The sequence below is a fragment of the Aspergillus lentulus genome (assembly GCF_001445615.1).
Source record: "Aspergillus lentulus DNA, contig: Alt16, strain: IFM 54703, whole genome shotgun sequence".
Taxonomy (NCBI): domain Eukaryota; kingdom Fungi; phylum Ascomycota; class Eurotiomycetes; order Eurotiales; family Aspergillaceae; genus Aspergillus; species Aspergillus lentulus.
Window position 1 is genome coordinate 3025683 of NW_028322113.1, and position 17041 is coordinate 3042723.

At 50.8% G+C, this 17041-nt stretch overlaps 7 protein-coding genes across 7 annotated transcripts; 4 read left to right on the plus strand and 3 right to left on the minus strand.

Annotated features, from left to right (window-relative positions):
- Nucleotides 1-535: 535 nt before the first annotated feature.
- On the minus strand, nucleotides 536-3055 carry ALT_8446 (uncharacterized protein; the record flags this gene model as incomplete). The annotated part of the gene is made up of 1 exon (XM_033556988.2): nucleotides 536-3055. The coding sequence occupies one exon, from the start codon at nucleotides 3053-3055 to the stop codon at nucleotides 536-538; it is 2520 nt and encodes an 839-aa protein (XP_033412879.2).
- Nucleotides 3056-4047: 992 nt separating this feature from the next.
- ALT_8447 (uncharacterized protein) lies at nucleotides 4048-4857 on the plus strand (the record flags this gene model as incomplete). The annotated part of the gene is made up of 1 exon (XM_033556989.2): nucleotides 4048-4857. The coding sequence occupies one exon, from the start codon at nucleotides 4048-4050 to the stop codon at nucleotides 4855-4857; it is 810 nt and encodes a 269-aa protein (XP_033412880.2).
- A 260-nt stretch (nucleotides 4858-5117) lies between these two features.
- On the minus strand, nucleotides 5118-6868 carry ALT_8448 (lanthionine synthetase C family protein; the record flags this gene model as incomplete). Its single annotated transcript, XM_033556990.2, has 4 exons — nucleotides 5118-5938; nucleotides 5990-6003; nucleotides 6056-6611; nucleotides 6685-6868. The coding sequence occupies 4 exons, from the start codon at nucleotides 6866-6868 to the stop codon at nucleotides 5118-5120; spliced, it is 1575 nt and encodes a 524-aa protein (XP_033412881.2).
- Nucleotides 6869-7957: 1089 nt separating this feature from the next.
- ALT_8449 (putative histone acetyltransferase Spt10) lies at nucleotides 7958-9681 on the plus strand (the record flags this gene model as incomplete). Its single annotated transcript, XM_033556991.2, has 2 exons — nucleotides 7958-8455; nucleotides 8566-9681. The coding sequence occupies 2 exons, from the start codon at nucleotides 7958-7960 to the stop codon at nucleotides 9679-9681; spliced, it is 1614 nt and encodes a 537-aa protein (XP_033412882.2).
- Nucleotides 9682-10148: 467 nt separating this feature from the next.
- Nucleotides 10149-12195, plus strand: ALT_8450 (chaperonin-containing T-complex subunit CCT7; the record flags this gene model as incomplete). Its single annotated transcript, XM_033556992.2, has 6 exons — nucleotides 10149-10194; nucleotides 10270-10436; nucleotides 10508-10844; nucleotides 10921-11293; nucleotides 11358-12016; nucleotides 12083-12195. The coding sequence occupies 6 exons, from the start codon at nucleotides 10149-10151 to the stop codon at nucleotides 12193-12195; spliced, it is 1695 nt and encodes a 564-aa protein (XP_033412883.2).
- A 1095-nt stretch (nucleotides 12196-13290) lies between these two features.
- Nucleotides 13291-14984, plus strand: ALT_8451 (caspase family protein; the record flags this gene model as incomplete). The annotated part of the gene is made up of 6 exons (XM_033556993.2): nucleotides 13291-13400; nucleotides 13462-13618; nucleotides 13682-13751; nucleotides 13834-14217; nucleotides 14279-14887; nucleotides 14959-14984. The coding sequence occupies 6 exons, from the start codon at nucleotides 13291-13293 to the stop codon at nucleotides 14982-14984; spliced, it is 1356 nt and encodes a 451-aa protein (XP_033412884.1).
- A 643-nt stretch (nucleotides 14985-15627) lies between these two features.
- ALT_8452 (ribosome biogenesis TSR3 family protein) lies at nucleotides 15628-16882 on the minus strand (the record flags this gene model as incomplete). Its single annotated transcript, XM_033556994.2, has 3 exons — nucleotides 15628-16376; nucleotides 16448-16584; nucleotides 16641-16882. 3 exons carry the CDS (start codon nucleotides 16880-16882, stop codon nucleotides 15628-15630), a joined length of 1128 nt encoding a protein of 375 aa, XP_033412885.2.
- Between the last annotated feature and the right edge of the window lie 159 nt (nucleotides 16883-17041).

The following is a 17041-nucleotide window of genomic DNA, read 5'->3' on the forward strand; positions in this document are numbered from 1 at the left end:
GGGATTGGTCTTAATGACTTCTGTTTTGTGACGTTTCTTTTTCGTACAAACTTTCTTACTCGGTTCAAAATGGAATGAATGGGTTTCAGTCTGTCTTCGGGGGTTCGAAATAAGGCATGACAAGGCTTAATGGTCGCTCCCTGTCGCCGTGAGCAGGAGACGCAATTTAAATAAAAAAACGATTTCCAAGCCACTCGGTTGTCCCATAGGGTAACTTTGCATGAACTAGAGAAAGTCAGGGAACGAGGAATAAATTGCGAGGAGCCCGGTCTCCGCTTCTACCTTAACAGTTAACTCTTCCGCCACGACCACAATTGGAATAATTGACTATGGTATACCAGCTGAAAACCAACACTGCCGTTTGACCCATTCAGGCCCGGACTAGGGCTACAGTAGAAGCTCTCCTGGCCTTAAATGACAGAAATATGCATTTGCCAGACGATCAACTATGCACGTCCACCGGTGCAAGTAATTCTGCATATCTAATGCCAGCCTAAGCTACCATTGATAAGTAAAACAATAAATATATCATCGTTCAAGGGTATAGATACCCCTTTTCAAAGTAATTCCCATACATATCGACGACCCCAGTCCGCCCCTTTGGCGCTGCATTGCGGACAATCTTTACTTCGCCTTTCCAATGTCCTTCGACGAACTGGGCTATGGACAGATGAGGTGTAGAGACCGCTGCCATGGTTCTTACACTCGGACTCGGAGACACTGATCGAATAGGTTCCGCTGGGGGAGAAAGATGGGAAGATGCAGTACAGCTCATGCTTCGCCTCTCCCGATCGGCTCGGACAACTTCTTCGTACTCGAGCCTTTTTGCTCGGCGGAAGGCAGCCAGTTCTGCGACAAGGTCGACCTGTTTGGTATCAGCAGCGGGCATGCTGCTTCCATCACCTTTATTGGCCGTAACCGAACCTGATCGAGCATCGGCTACAGAGCCGGATACCGAGATCGACGAGCCAGTCTGCAACCGATTCTGTCGGGAGTCAGCTCCAGCAGGCTGGAATGAATTAGACGCGAAAGACGCATCTGTTTCTGGAGATCCCGAACGCCCGGGATCTTCGTCCTCTGGTATGAGCGTCACCTTCTCATTGAGTGTAGCCATAGGAAAGTATTTCCCCCGATCATTTTCGGGTATACCACATTCATCTTCCCCGAAGAAACTAAAGTCGCCTGTAGCTGCGGACCACAGATTCTCGGAATCACGGTCGCCGGTACTGGATCTTAACGTCCCATTTTGCTGACTGATAGATTTCCACGGGCTGATCCGGTCTGGACCTGCCAGATGAGTCGTGGGAGTAATTTCAAGTACCAAGCGACGCAGAGCAAAAAGCGACCGAGATCGTTCCTGCTCAGCGTGAGCTCGGGCTCTTCCAGGGGGAAGAGAGTAGTCCGATCCCGCCAGGAGAGTAGCTAACAGGGCCTCGTTCGAACAGGCGGTTATAAAGCGAATTAGGGCAGGCAGGATGTGAGAGCCTTCAGGAACATGAGACGGAACATCGGTTAACACTAAAGTCTCGAGGTGAGGGACGTGGGAAGGATGCAAATACGGGAAGCTCCCTCCCCTACCATCGCGGCGAGGTAAGCTCTGATTCTTAGGTCTTTTGGCAAGCAGTTCTTGGATCTTCTGTGCCTGAAAATCCTCGGGTGAAACTGCAGAGGCACATCGTGAAACCGGTTCAGGTGCCGCCAAATACAGACCGGATTGTGCAAGGCATGCTGGAGCTGGGCCTATGCTAGCAGTGAAAGGGATAGAATTCACTGTTTCGCTACGCTCGGCTGTCATGTTGCCATTGCTGTCCTGACGTTGGTTTGTTTCGACTACCTCGGGAGCAAATATGGAACCCCTTCTCACCTGAGGTACAGGGACGTCCCGGTGAGTGCTTGACTGGAGGCGCGACTCATCTATATCACCGGCTGGGCTCGAAAGTCCGGCATTCTCAGTGGCCTCGAGCTCAAAAACAGGATGAGCTTCTGCGGATAGTTCATGAATCACGTTTGCAGCGTCAATTTCCGCCCTGCGTTGGAGGCTACTGCTGGCTTCGTCTGAAAGCTCAGGCAGTAAGTCCCGCGTTGAGTCAGGCGCTTTAGAAGAAGTGTCAGCTGTGCAGAGAGCATGGTGAGCTCGAAGATATGTCATGTTTTCTTTAGCGATATACCCAAGTACTGGTATCAATTTCTCAGCCCCAGGGAATCTAGCGAGTTTCTCGGTCATAGGCGATGAAATTGTCGTTTGTCGTGTTCTCTCCAAGGTTTGGGCTGTATCAACCGTTCCAACGTCGAGGACGTGCAGTCTCAATGAAGCCAGGAGACTCGCAACGCCTTCGACTGTAAGCTGGTTGTCCGCGATGTAGAGATGTGTTATTCCTACGTGCGAAAGGCCCTCAACCCAAGAACGGCCTGTAAAGGGTTGTGTCAAAGCTTTGACAAACTGAGCATCTAAATCAGCGCGTCTGAGTAATTTATCATGAAATATGGATAATCCTCCTCTCCGGTCAACTTCATTTGTGGGGAGGCCATTAGGGACAAATGAAGCTTGCAGCAGAGATCGCACAGCCATATCGGTCAGCAGATTGTTACGCAGATCCAAGAAACGGACCCTGGTCCCAATGGCGTTGGCTAAGAACTCAGCTTCACTGTCTCTCAAACCGATACCTCGGAGTTTTAGCACCTGGAGCCTGTCCAGTTGAGACAGGGAAGAAAATACCATACGATCTCGAGCAGGAGTCGTATATGACAAGTCCAAGTACACAAGTTCTTGGAACCGCAGCAATGTCTCTGCGAGTCCCTGTGACGTCGCATTTGGTTCTCTCTCCGCCATCAGCAATCTGACGCTGTATGTCTTGAAAGCCGCTGCATCAGGCGGTTCGTGCTTGGCGGGTCTCTTCAACGCCATCATAGCACTATGGTCAAAGAAAGGTAATCTGGATACAATGAGAGATTGCAGGCAGGGTAGAAAGTCAAGAATCTCCCTCAGCCATTCGGGTCGCGGGCCGCCATAGATCTCAGAGAGGGCCGGTGGCATACGAAGCGTATGTGTGAGCATTCGCACCTCAAGACGGGCATATCTCAATGTCCTCCTGAATCGTGTCAACGCGACTGGTATCAGGTATCTTTCTGTTAGCGGAAACCCGCAGAGAGAGAGAGAGCTGGACCCTCAAGTCTCACCATAGACCGCATCATTTTCGGTTCCAAAATGAGAGGCTGGATTACCCCAAAGGAAGGGCATGAAAAGGCCGTGCCATTTTCGGCAGACGAGGGCAGCCGAGCATAGGTCGCTTGATGGGATGTAATGAGCGATTATGGACCAGGCATCTCTGGCTGTTGCAAATTGATACGATGGCGGGACGATGTCCATCTTCCGCTCAGCGGGACCCGAACTGATCAGCGTCCGTTGTCTCAAATCGAGTGTCAAGCGTAGGGTCGCATCTTTTGGAAGGGCCTGTCATATATAGATTCTCGGCTATGCTGACGTGGAAAGGTCGAAACACAAGTTGATGGTTTGGATGCAAAGAGCATCTCCGATCTAACGAGCGCTACTATCATGAGTAATCGACCCTTCTTTGGCCCCCTCCAGTTCACGATCGCCAGTTAGGCTGAGGCTGACGCTGACGCTGGGACTCACTCTTCGGCTTTGGCTAGTGCTGGAAGCCTGAAACACAACTACCACGGATCTACTCCATACAGCACGATGCCATCGAAGCTTAGTCTTATCCAGGGATTGGAAACTGAGTACCTACCACAGACATGTTGTAACTTTGTGCCCTTTTCATTGATGGAAGAGATTGAAGAAGAATATTGAAATTCTGCTTAGAATACCAAAGGTACAGGAATGAACTAGAAGGGAAGGGACATAACATCATCCGGTAAATACAATACAGTCAGATTGACACATGACATCATGCACCACTGGTTGGCGCCGACTCTCCGGTCAACATAAACATCACCAGAAGAGGATCATCAGGAACAGATACTTTCGTATAATCTCGTCCATTTCAATCACAGAGCATTTTGTATTCAATTTCTGCCAAGGCCGATATGGATATCTGGCAACGGAATATCCGAATGATGCACCAAGTCGGCGAGTTCCTCGATCTTGACTCCAGCAAGTCCGACATGGTCGCCGAATTCATTGCTCTCATCCAAGCTGTACGAGAAGGTCTTATGCAAATCGACGACAATTTTCAGATCCCCGATGCTCATGTCAATACCCTGTTCCTCACCAAGCTCAAATCACGTCCTCAATGGAAGGAATGGGCAACGACCATGCTGCGCGACCCGCGCATAACCGCTGCCAACTCGACCGAGCACGTAACGTTCCAGGAGCTTGCAAGCTTAGCCATTGAGCAGGAAAAGATCATCCAACAGGGAGATGTGAAAGCGCGAAACGCTTCGGATAATGCAGGTTCCGTTGCCGCAACATCCAACGTGCCAGCAAACCCGCGAGCGCTTACACAGGACGAGATCAATGCGTTTGTCGTCAGGCAGATGAGCCACGATGGAAAATATTTGCCTCAAAACGGCAGCATCAAGGGACACCAGAAGAGACCCAGCCAGGAGGAAATCAATGAATACGTGATACAGCAAATGCGCAAGGAACAGGAGCGAAAGACAAGGAACCGCAGTCAGAGTCAGCCAGAGCCGGAAGGACGGAATCACCGTGCACGGCCAAACGCGGCACGATGTACGTTTTGTGGTGACATCCATCATCAGTCGAATAACTGCTGGCGTCGATGGAGGGTTGCTGTTGAGGCTCCACAGGGCAACTTCTTGCCGAAACGAGTCGAATTCAAGTCTCAGATTCCTGGTCAACCACCTATCTATCGGTCCGGATTTACTCTATTCTGAACTATTCGGCTTCGATCACACCTTCAATCGTTGTTATGGTTTATTTCATTCCCACTTGTTGGCCGATGAGGTTTTGCTAGCATGGCGTTAGGGCTTCGGGTGTTTCATAAGCAATTTGTTGGGCTTCCTTTTACTGACCTTTGATGTAACTACATGAGTGATGAGATGATAACGGAACGGATCATGATATATAGAGAATAAATTAGGAAGGTTTAATGGACACCATTTCATTCGAGGCACAAGAATCAGAGTTGGACTGCCTATAGTAGACCTGCAGGTCTGTGGTAGGCCAGGGTTGGGAATCCCAACTTCCGATTTTCTAACTCCTGAAAGAGTGCATCACCCTTCAGGGCGGCAGCAATCGATCCAGCATTGCCTTTCTCGACATCTATCTTTCGAAGTCGTGCTTGAATGACCACACAAGCATCAGCCCATGCGCAGATCGTCCCAGCCAGACCCTCGCTCAGAGAGTAGGGCCGATCTGGCATACGGTAGACATATGTCGATGATTCCGGAGAGGCATTGTAAGGGGGTGTTTCCCGCGCATGGAGCAGTAGCGCAAGGGCTCTGGACAGAAAGTAGTCTCCCGTGAGAGCAGGCTGTGGTTGTTCGACAGTAGTTGTCTTTGTCCGTTCCCCATAGTTCCGCTTCGCTGTCTCCAGCAACTCCACGTCATACTCGCAGCTGTCGTGCAAAAGTAGCCACGGCCACGCGTTGCCCGTAATACCATGGCAGAGACTCCCGCCTTTCGAAAGCAGCCCTTCCTCCCAAACCCTCTCGCTCGCTAGAAAGATAGCCTTGTCCCATTCTGGTTGCCAGAAATTTGAAGCAAGGTAGCGGTTCCTCCTGGTACAGCCTAAGAGAAGTAATATAGCGGGACTGCCATGGCAGATTTGCACCAATGGTGATGCTCGCTGAGTGGACTGACGAGGCGGTATGGTAGTTGGGAGATGGCCGTTGTTGGCAATGCACAATCTACAAAGGCCGAGGACGGTATCTGCTATCCAAGGGAAGTAGTCGTGTGAGGTGCCGTTATTAAGCTCTTCTGTTTTGCACGCCAGTAGTACAGCGAGAATACCAGCTTTGCAAGTTAGCTACTTTACTCCGTCAATCAGTACTCGGCAATACATACTCATGCCATGGACCCTGGAACCGTCAGCACAGTGCATACGTCGGGAGAGTTGAAGATAATACTCACACTCCTAACCCATAACGACCTTCCTTATATGTCCACATCAGTGGCAGCGCATCAGTATTTCCGTAAGCCTGGACATAGTCCCTATGCCCCTGGCGTCCAGCATCCACTATGACTTTAATCAGATGCGGAACGGATTCGGAAACTGGCCTCAAAGCTTCCGCGCTCTTTTCATCCAGACTCAGAACTCGGATGTTCAGAATGGACCATAGCAACCCAGCCCGTCCATAGAGGACTTCATCTCCTCCCATGTTCTGATTAGCCTGGGGGACGATATGACCATGTTTAAGTGCAATTGCGACCGCATCGCGTAGAGTGTCGACATCAGTACCAGAAACGGCATGGCCTAGTTTGGCTGCTGCATGAATACGCATGACAGTCGCAGCTAGCGGGCTCCCTGAACCCAGAGGAGACAATCTCCCTGGCACAAGAGGAACCTTGGGACCATGGCTTGGGATTCTCTCGGTGGCCAACTTTCGATAATCTGCGGAGCTTGTCTCCCCTTCCTCTGTTAAGGACGACGCTTGATGATCAAGTCGGAGAAAAGCGAGAGCAATGCCTATACGTAAGAGAAGTCAGTGAGTCTATACACTCACGCGTCGTCAAGTTCGGACATAAGACGACAGATATACCTAAGATGCCCATGAAAAGGCCCGCCTTTCCGTCACGTTCTGCAGGACTACCCTTTTCCACCAATTCAGCCCCGCGGCGGGTAGCGGAACGTAGTTCCGTCAATGCATTGAGTAAATTCGTTTGGTTTATCTCAATCGGCTCGAGTGTGTTTTTATAGAACTGCGGAGCTTCTACAGGACCCATTTTAGATACTGCCCGATATGATGTTCTGATGCTTCAAGATGGATCTGAAGTAGGCACAGGGAACATAACCGAGCCCCAAACCAAAGATCTGGTTGAGAAAGATGCAAGAGGCCATGGCCCCTCATACCATGAGTCAGTCGTCATAGAATTGGGGTTGAGCTAATCATGATGCTGCACATAAAAGGTACCTAAGTATGCATACCTAAGGTTAGAGAAGCGCTTGGGTATGGGAACTCTGAGTACTGCGGTACACGATTGGCCTGAAAGTTGGCAGGATCCATAGATCTACATCAGCTCTGCGGCCTGAGCCATGACATGTCTGAAGCCATCTCTTTGCTCAACGTGAAGAGTATGGATTGACAGTTGGTGTCTTGGTGACTTCGTCGTGTACTGTAGATAACGTTGCAAGGAAAATAGGTTGTGATATATCCAGCAACTGCATGGCAGCCTCTGTAGTCCGACACGGAGTGTAACAAGGAATATATATTGGGAGTGGTTGAGCTACAGCGTTTCCACCACACCACACAAAGCTCTGATAATTCAGGCTCATCGATGTAGAAAGTTATCTTATCCCATGAACTTGAACCATGTCTTCTTGAAGGTTGCTTACTAGCCTGAAAGATATACCACTGTAGCGTTCGTGCCTGAGGCTCCAAATTAGAGCCCTCGATATAGAAAGAAAGACTGAGATCGGATTAACAATGTCCCGTTGACTCAGCAAATCTAGTGCGGGACGACGATTTCTCTGCTGCGTTCACATCATTCCGGACTCCAGAATACACGGCTGGTCCTTGAAGTGCCGCTTCAACGACTCGCTGGACACACGGGTGAATTTATTATTATTATTAGAAAGTCAGTGCTTCTATAATCGGTAATGTGATTGCCATAGCTCCTCCTCCAGTCGAGCTTGTCTACATGAAAGGCAGTCTGCTCTATCAAAATGCCCATTCTATCATATTCCATTGCAGTCTGCCTCTGCAGGCTCGCTCATTTATCCGTTCCGTGACCATTTACGGTCTGTATAGTTGCTCACTCAACTAATATGGTAAATAGTCTCGTGACCGGCCGTGACCGGCCGAGGACGCCATCATGCCTGCTATTCATGGAGATTTACTGGCTGCGGTGATAGCGACCGATAGAGACATCCCAGCCAACATCACTCCGCGGCAGGTCACTCTAAGAGACCGGGTCACTGTTGCGACCTTAGTGCCTATTTCATCAGCCGATGATGTGCCTCCCTCCTTGATGCGTTATCTGTCTGATCAGTTGAATAAAGAGATTGCCAAGGGTGACACTTATGCCATGGTTGATCCCATCCCGTTGGAGCAGTTCGCGACGTATTGGTTTTTCAACTTTGGCGCCATCATGCTACTAGGCGACATTAAGAGCGTGTATGAGATGAAGGCCATGGAAAGGGCTGGCGCGGATTGGACCAAGACCTGCTTGGGCAGCTTCAATATCCGGCCGAATTACCCCGGACGTAGTAGTCATGTCTGCAATGGTATGTTTCTTGTGACAGATGCGGCGCGCAATCGTGGTGTTGGTCGATTGATGGGAGAGGGCTACCTTGAATGGGCTCCTAAACTGGTCAGTATGATCTCTACATGAGCAGATCGACGATGTCGTGTTCGACTGCGAAAGCACCCCCTACTTGTCGCAAGGAGAGCCAGAGTTCGAAAGAGTCTGACTGTAAACAGGGTTACACATATGCCGTCTTCAACCTGGTCTACGAGAGCAACGTGGCGTCTTGTCGCATTTGGGATGCTCTTGGCTTTAAGCGGATCGGTAAGGTGCCAAATGCTGGCAAGGTACTTTCCAGCCCCGGTGAATATGTCGATGCAATTATCTATGGGCGCGACCTGAGTTCTGAAGGGGATGATTCATTTACGCAAGATCGCTTCGACAAGATCCGGTATTATCTGAAGCATTCTAAATACCCTAGAGGTGCCGATAGAGCCGAGAAGAGTCGGCTGAGAAGTGCAGCCACCCACTACAAGCTTATAGAGGGGAAGGATGGCGACTCGGATAAGCTGATGCTGAAAGACAAAGAGGTCGTTTCAGATCCCCAGCAACAATACGAGATTGCTCGAACTATTCATCTCAAGCAGCATGCAGGAATCAATAAGACGACTGCAGCCATCGCGGTGAAATATCACTGGGTCAGGATCAAAGAGACCGTCAGTCGAGTCATTCGAGATTGTCCTCAATGCAAAGAGACGCTCAAACTGCCACCCAGTAACGGTATGCTACTTCACGACGGCGCTGTATCCATGGAGAAGTTGAGCGTGCACGAAAATGAGACGAGCTTGTCGACACCGAGCACCGTGGAAACCACACAGTTGATGGACAATACGGCACTCGATCCTCATCAAAACCACAACCCGTTTGCTCAAACACATGCACAGGTCATTCAAGGACCTGTAGATTCCATCACCGACTATACAACTATGCCCCTCGATCCGCAGATCATTGACATAAACCAGCAACTTTCACGATTCCATTCACACGATGGCTTGGGTCACCATCCCCATGACGGCTTAGGTCACCACTCCCATGATGGCATGCCTGACCCATACACACATGGCCATCATAGTTTATCCCACTCGAACTTTGAAGACGCCGTACGGCATCACGCAGCGCATGACTACCATATGATGGTTGAGGACGCTTCTGATACAGATGCTGCTGTGGTGTTACGCCAGGAAGCGCTCGGTCTCGTGCCTCCGCAAGTACACGAAGTTCATCATGATCATGACTTATTGTCGAAGTACGAATACGTTGGACCGCCGGATGATGAGTTGGATTTCAGCTAAGGTCACTTTTTTTTTGATTCAGGGTTTATTGGCGTTGGAGCGTTTGGGGGGTCAAGCTTGCATAGGTTACTACCCGGTGTGGTTATAGATACCTGTAAATATAATCGGAACATTGTGATACCAGCTTTACATAAAGCAAAGCTTAGATTCAGTGAACAATGATATATTTCCTTATTCGGTTTTACATCAATAGTGTTGTGATATGTTTATCTGGCGAGGGGTAGAATAACCATCAAAAGTCCGTAGGGTGCGGAGCGAGTCTTGATTGGTCACCGCCTCAGTTTGGCGACGGGGGGTTTCGATGAGGAGCTTTGGGAAATTTTGGTCGAGAGCACCGCGGAGCTGTCAATCTTGGGATCGCTCAGGACACTGATTATTGATCTTCATTTTGCCTTGAGCCATCACTAACTTCTTCGTCCCCTTCTCTTTTTATCTTTTGACGATCACACGTTTTATCGCCCAGCAAGATGGCCTTCGCAGGCCAAGCACCCACCATCATTGTGCTGAAGGAGGGTCCGTAGCCGCATCGAACCTCGTTATTTGTCTGTCTGAACTAGAACTTACTGACGACTCTGCATTTGTTTTCAGGCACGGATACCTCTCAAGGAAAGGGCCAGATTCTTTCGAATATCAATGCCTGTATCGCAGTGCAATCTACGATCAAGAGCACTCTTGGACCGTACGGAGGAGACCTGTTGCTCGTTGACAGCAACGGCAAGCAGACAATCACCAACGATGGAGCGACAGTAATGAAAGTACGTTCTTGAGCCATTTATCTCAAACTATACTTGAGCGAAGGAGAATGACTGATTGCATCTGGCAACAGCTTCTGGATATCGTCCACCCCGCCGCTCGCATTCTCACCGATATTGCGCGATCCCAAGATGCCGAAGTTGGTGACGGAACAACATCGGTCGTTGTCTTGGCTGGCGAGATTCTGAAGGAAGTCCGGGACCTTGTGGAGCAAGGCGTCAGTTCACAGACCATCATCAAGGGTCTACGGAAAGCGAGTGCTGTGGCCGTTAACAAGGTGAAGGAGATTGCGGTGGATATTCTCGATGCGGCGGGCAGCGAGGAAAAGAAGTACGAGACGCTGCGGAGGCTTGCCGGTACGGCGATGAACAGCAAGCTGATCAAGCGTAATTCGGAGTTTTTCACCAAGAGTAAGTTGCTCTTCCTCTATCCGATGCTCTGGCAGAATGGAACGTGGTGGGGCGGGGGCTGACATTGGTGATGCAGTGGTCGTGGATGCCGTGCTGTCGCTTGACCAGGACGATCTGAACGAGAAGTTGATCGGTATCAAGAAGGTTACTGGTGGTGGCCTTCAGGACTCCCTCTTCGTCAACGGTGTCGCTTTCAAGAAGACCTTCTCCTACGCCGGTTTCGAGCAGCAGCCCAAGTCCTTCAAGAACCCCAAGATCGTGTGCTTGAACGTGGAGCTCGAGTTGAAGAGTGAGAAGGACAACGCGGAGGTCCGGGTTGAGCAGGTTTCTGAGTATCAAGCCATCGTCGATGCCGAGTGGCAGATCATCTACAACAAGCTCGAGGCCATCTACAAGACCGGCGCCAAGGTTGTTCTCAGCAAATTGCCTATTGGTGATTTGGCCACGCAGTACGTTTTAAATCCGAGCTCCACATTGTTGACGGTACTCTAATCATGTTTACGCTCTCTACAGGTACTTCGCTGACCGCGACATCTTCTGTGCGGGTCGTGTTTCTGCGGACGATATGGACCGGGTGTGCCAGGCGACCGGTGCGGCAACGCAGTCGACATGCAGCGATATCCAGGACCGTCATCTGGGTACATGCGGCTCATTCGAAGAGCGCCAGATTGGTGGTGAGCGTTACAACATCTTTTCCGAGTGCCCTGGTGCCAAGACCTGCACGCTCGTGCTGCGTGGAGGAGCCGAGCAGTTCATCGCGGAGGTCGAACGGAGTCTGCACGATGCTATCATGATTGTGAAGCGTGCTCTCCGCCACACAACCATCGTTGCTGGTGGTGGTGCCTGCGAAATGGCAGTGTCGTATTACCTGCATGACTTCGCCCAGAACGATCCCTCCAAGCAGCAGGCCGTCATCCGGGCATTTGCCAAGGCCCTCGAAGTGATTCCCCGTCAACTCTGCGACAACGCCGGTTTCGATGCCACTGACATTCTGAACCGACTGCGTGTGGAGCACCGCAAGGAGAATACCTGGGCTGGTGTGGACTTTGACAATGAGGGTGTTCGGGACAACATGGCTGCCTTTGTGTGGGAACCCAGTCTGGTCAAGGTCAACGCTATCCAGGCCGCCGTCGAAGCTGCCTGCTTGATCCTCAGTGTAGATGAGACAATAAGTAAGTTGACTCTGGCTATCTCGTGTGTGAATTCCTACTGACCAAGATCCTTTCTCTTGCAAACAGAGAACGAAGAATCTCAGCAGCCACAGGCGCCGGCGCGCGGTCTTCCCCCTGGAGCTGCCCAGCGCGCCCTTGGAGCAGGACGTGGACGCGGCATGCCCAGACGGGGACGGTGAAGCAACAATGACTCGAGGTTACTTCTACAAAGATGATAGACAACCTTTGGAAAATGTGATTTATGTGGATAGTGGTTGTGTGGTTATGTATGGAGGATGCTGAAGCTATGCACGTGCTAGAACTTAGCTACAGTATTTTTTTCTTACAATTGGACGTCAAATTCAACCAAATGAAAAAGCAACGGGCAGATCTGACATGAATCATTCTTTCGTGAATCGCCGTGGACATGCATTCATATTCCACTCTGCAACCAGCCCATAGGGTAGGGATATCATAAGGCTGAAAGTGAGGGAGGCTGACCCTTCGGCCTGTCCGAGCCAGGGAAGAAGATCACGGTTCATGGATGATCTCCAGTCTAAGATGTAGCGAGTAATGAGTGACAGGGAGAAGGGATAACCCTTGGTTTAATAAATTCTGGACACTCGGATTTCATTAAATATTGAACAATGATATGAGGATATGCATGACAAATCACTGGTGGATGGGGCTGGCTGAGCGCTAAGCCGTTGTCATTCTTCTTGGTTATCGGGGATGCCGAGGAATATGGATAACCCCCTCTGGTAAGGTATACTGTGTAGTTCAGTAAACAATTTGTTGAAGAATGAGATGATAATAAAATAGAAGTAGTTGAGGTTTACTCCGTATTACTGATTAGTTATGATATTTCACGGTCGTAAACTACAGTGGTTGGAGTAGTTGTCATTAATAATAGGTATATTCTCCAGAAATCATCTCTTTGGCGCCTCCGGAGTAAGTCTTCATCATGTCGCTAATTAATCTCTAGATCCATAGTTCTTTTACATGTATCATCGGTTGTCCCCACTTGTTGCCCGGTTCCGATCTGCTCTTTTTATTATTATCTTTTTATCTTTAGCTCTCGGATTGTTTGCTGCTGCCTCCACCACCATCGCATCTCGTGTCTGACTTGCCCATCTACTTCCTGCAAGTCTGCGACCACCGAACGCTGAACTGCGCCGTCTCTTGTTCCAGAACCGCGTCTGATTCGTCTCACCTCACTTCTCCATTCATCACATCTTCAGTCTTGCTGCCTAATCTCCCTCGTGCCCGTGGACTTTTCTATTCGCTCGCCAGGAATGTCCTACTATCCGCCTTATTCTGGCCCGCCGGGCTACCCCCCACCACAGCAGCAACAGCAGCAGCAGTACTCGTATCCTCCTAATTACGGATCTCCACAGCCTCATCAGTAAGAGTCTTCTCGAAGCCTTCCACTGGAGTTGGTGTTTTCGTTGACTGACCATCGAAAGACAAATGCAGCATCATCATCACCAACAATCTTCCTACGGCGGCGGTTACCCCGGCCAAGCGTACCGTGAGCAACATCCTCCTCCGAATCCTTACGGGTATGGCCAGCCCTCCCCTCAGCCTGGTTACGGCGCGCCTCCTCCACACAATGGTTACAGTGTATGTCATCATCAGTGAAGATTCACTGTGAAATGTTGCAAGTGTGGCTGACTTTGTATGCAGCAACCGCCGTCGGGATACGGCCAGCCGCCACCACCGACTGGTAACGCGGTGTACGGTGGAAGACCGCCTGGTATGTGATCGCGTTTGGTGCAGGAAGAGATGCGTCTGCTTTGGAAAGTGTCAGTATGCGGCCGCTGACATCCGCAACACAGGCATGAACCAGTATCAGAACTCCTACTCGCACGGCCACCAGGGTGGTCCACCACCACCACCCACTGATCCGGTCGCGTTCGGACACGGGGCTCCTCAGGGATACAGTTTCCAGTACTCTCGGTGCACCGGTAAGCGCAAGGCCTTGCTGATTGGAATCAACTATTTCGGGCAGAAGGGCCAGCTGCGTGGTTGTATCAACGATGTCAAGAACATGTCGACGTATCTGAACCAGAACTTTGGCTACGCGCGGGAGGACATGGTGCTGTTGACGGATGACCAGCAGAACCCCATGAGCCAGCCTACGAAGGCTAACATCCTGCGGGCCATGCATTGGTTGGTCAAGGATGCGCAGCCGAATGATTCCCTCTTTTTCCATTACTCAGGTGAGTACCGTGCTTCTCCTGGTGCTTCTCAAGACACGAAACTAATGTTTCTCTGTGACAGGTCATGGTGGTCAAACTCCGGACTTGGATGGCGACGAGGAAGACGGATACGATGAAGTCATCTACCCAGTCGACTTTCGGCAAGCCGGTCACATCGTGGACGACGAGATGCACCGGATCATGGTCCGCCCACTACGTCCGGGAGTACGCTTGACCGCAATCTTCGACTCGTGTCATTCGGGCTCCGCCTTGGACCTCCCCTACATTTACTCGACACAGGGTATCCTCAAGGAGCCCAACCTGGCCAAGGAGGCCGGACAAGGGCTGCTGGGTGTGGTCTCGGCCTACGCGCGCGGCGACATGGGCGGCATGGTGTCCACCGCGGTTGGGTTCCTGAAACGCGCCACCAAGGGCGACGAGGCCTACACGCGCAGCAAGCAGACCAAGACCAGCCCGGCGGACGTCATCATGTGGTCCGGCAGCAAGGACAGCCAGACCAGCCAGGACGCCCAGATCGCCGGCCAGGCCACCGGCGCCATGTCCTGGGCGTTCATCACCGCTCTCCGCAAGAACCCCCAGCAGAGTTATGTACAGTTACTGAACAGTATCCGGGACGAGTTGGCGACCAAGTACTCGCAGAAACCGCAGCTGAGCTGCAGTCATCCATTGGGTAAGCAGTAGTCCTTGTGTTTGGTCTCAGATGTGACGGGGAACGTCTCTAACGATAATAATGATATGCAGATACGAACCTCCTCTACGTCATGTAAATAAGTCACGCTTAATGGACGCTGTATTCTCGCTCGGTTTGCATGGGAGACAAAACTGAAAAAGGCGAGTTGCCTGCTGATTGCGGATTCCCAAATATCCCGTTGCCTATTGCCTTCATTGCTTATTTGCTTTCACTTGCGATGGAGTATTCTTCAGTACATGGAAACCTCGGTCTGGAACCTGCTTGTTCCTTGCATAGTCTAATTCACTAGCTTGGAGACCCTGCAAGGAGATGGCTTATGCAGATGCATTTGTATATGATTTCATGGTCGTAGTATATCATCATCTATCTATTGTTTCAAAATCATGATAGAAACTTTTGTCATGACGTGACATTGCGCACTTTGCATGCATGATTTCCGATTTCGGCAAGTTAGAGAAGCAGATTCAAAAAGATCCTTTCAAAAATCGCCGTGCGTCGGCTACAGACATGCCTGAAGCTGCTGCGAATATCATAGTGCCAACCCGCTAATCCCCGGGCCAGATAGGCCCGATTCCTGTGATCAGACGTAGCTGGGACACGGGGAGCCCAGGGACCTCTTTGACGAGGAGGAAGTCCAGCGGAGCAGATAGCATGGGCTACTAGGACGGATGCCACCGTTGTGGGGGGAACGAGATTGAGATAGTAAACGAGCATGTAATCTACCATCTCTGTGGGGCATTGATGACGGTCCGCGAGAACGATGCACTGAAGGTCTCTTTGCCCTTGCGCTGCGACGCGGCAATGATGCCCGTTCGATCTGTCACCGGCGTCGCATTGATGATCTTATCAAATTCCTCGTCGTCGCTAGCTGCTGAACCGGACTCGGCGTCTGAATCTTCCACAGGCGTCGGATCCGGTCGGGAGATCTTCTCGGGTTGCGGCTTGTCCGGGACGGAAGGATTCTGGAAGGATTTCGAGTTGAGGATTTTGGCACGGATCTCGGCCATTTGGGCTTCGTCTTCAGAGTCGTCTGAGATGGCGTAGGGGTCTCGTTCTTCCTCCGCTTCTTCTTCGTCCTTGCCCTCGTTTTCTTCGTCGTCTTCCTCGTCGTCTTCCTCGTCGTCTTCTGCGTCTGATTCGGCTGGTGCAGCTCGTCTGTTTGTATTTCCTACTGTCCACATATCCTCGGCACCGCCCTCTGCGCGACTCTCCTCGTACTCCCGCTCAATCTTGGCCAACCACTCTTCCTCCGCTTTCTTGATGTCCTCCTCCGTCGCACAGGCAGCGTATCGTTTCAACAGTGCCGAGTTGATCTCGAGGAAAGCTTCGCCGTAATTGAAGTGCTTGAGGACCTCTCGCGCCCATTCTTCATGACCACAGATGCAGAAGCAGGCTGCTAACGCTTCGACACAATTTAACCGCCAGGGCCGTCCATAATTCACTGTGTTGGCTGCAATGAGATATGGCACTGTAGGTGAAGAAATTATCAGCTCTTTGTCCTGCAAGAAGCGTAATTGCGACTAGGGATAAAACACTTACACAGTCTTTCGCACCGGCCGCCGATTCGCGACCATGGGACTTCCTTGACCCTCACCCAGGAGCACTCTACCACTGCAGCTCCGAACTGCTCTAATAGTTCACGATCGGCCGGGGAGAGGATCTTCTTTGCATTTGGTCTGAAAACTGGCCGTTAGTAACGCCATCATGGAGGCGAGGAAGAAAAGAGACCTACGAGATCACCACCCCGGCAAACTTCTGGCCGATCGCCAGTTCTCGCATCAACCCAAAGTGCATCAACCTCTTTCCAGAGCATCGCTTCGGATCGCAGTGTCCTAAATCCCAGCAGGCGGCTTTGAACGCAGGCCTGTTTGTAGCCGAACCATCGTCGTCATCGCGGGGTACTGGGCGTGGGCGGGGGTTGGAGGAGAATTTCTTGCCTCCTCGTGAGAAGTTGTCTTTCTTGTGACGGACCATTATCTGCAATGACTTGTTCAAATAGTAATGTAAGAATAAATCGTCGAAATCCAGTATATGGGAGTAAGGGTGATGAATGTAGGAGATGTGATTGAGAAATTCTACCAACGGAGGCAAGACGCCGATGAGGGCGCCACACGTGGAGCTCTGCCAGCGGAA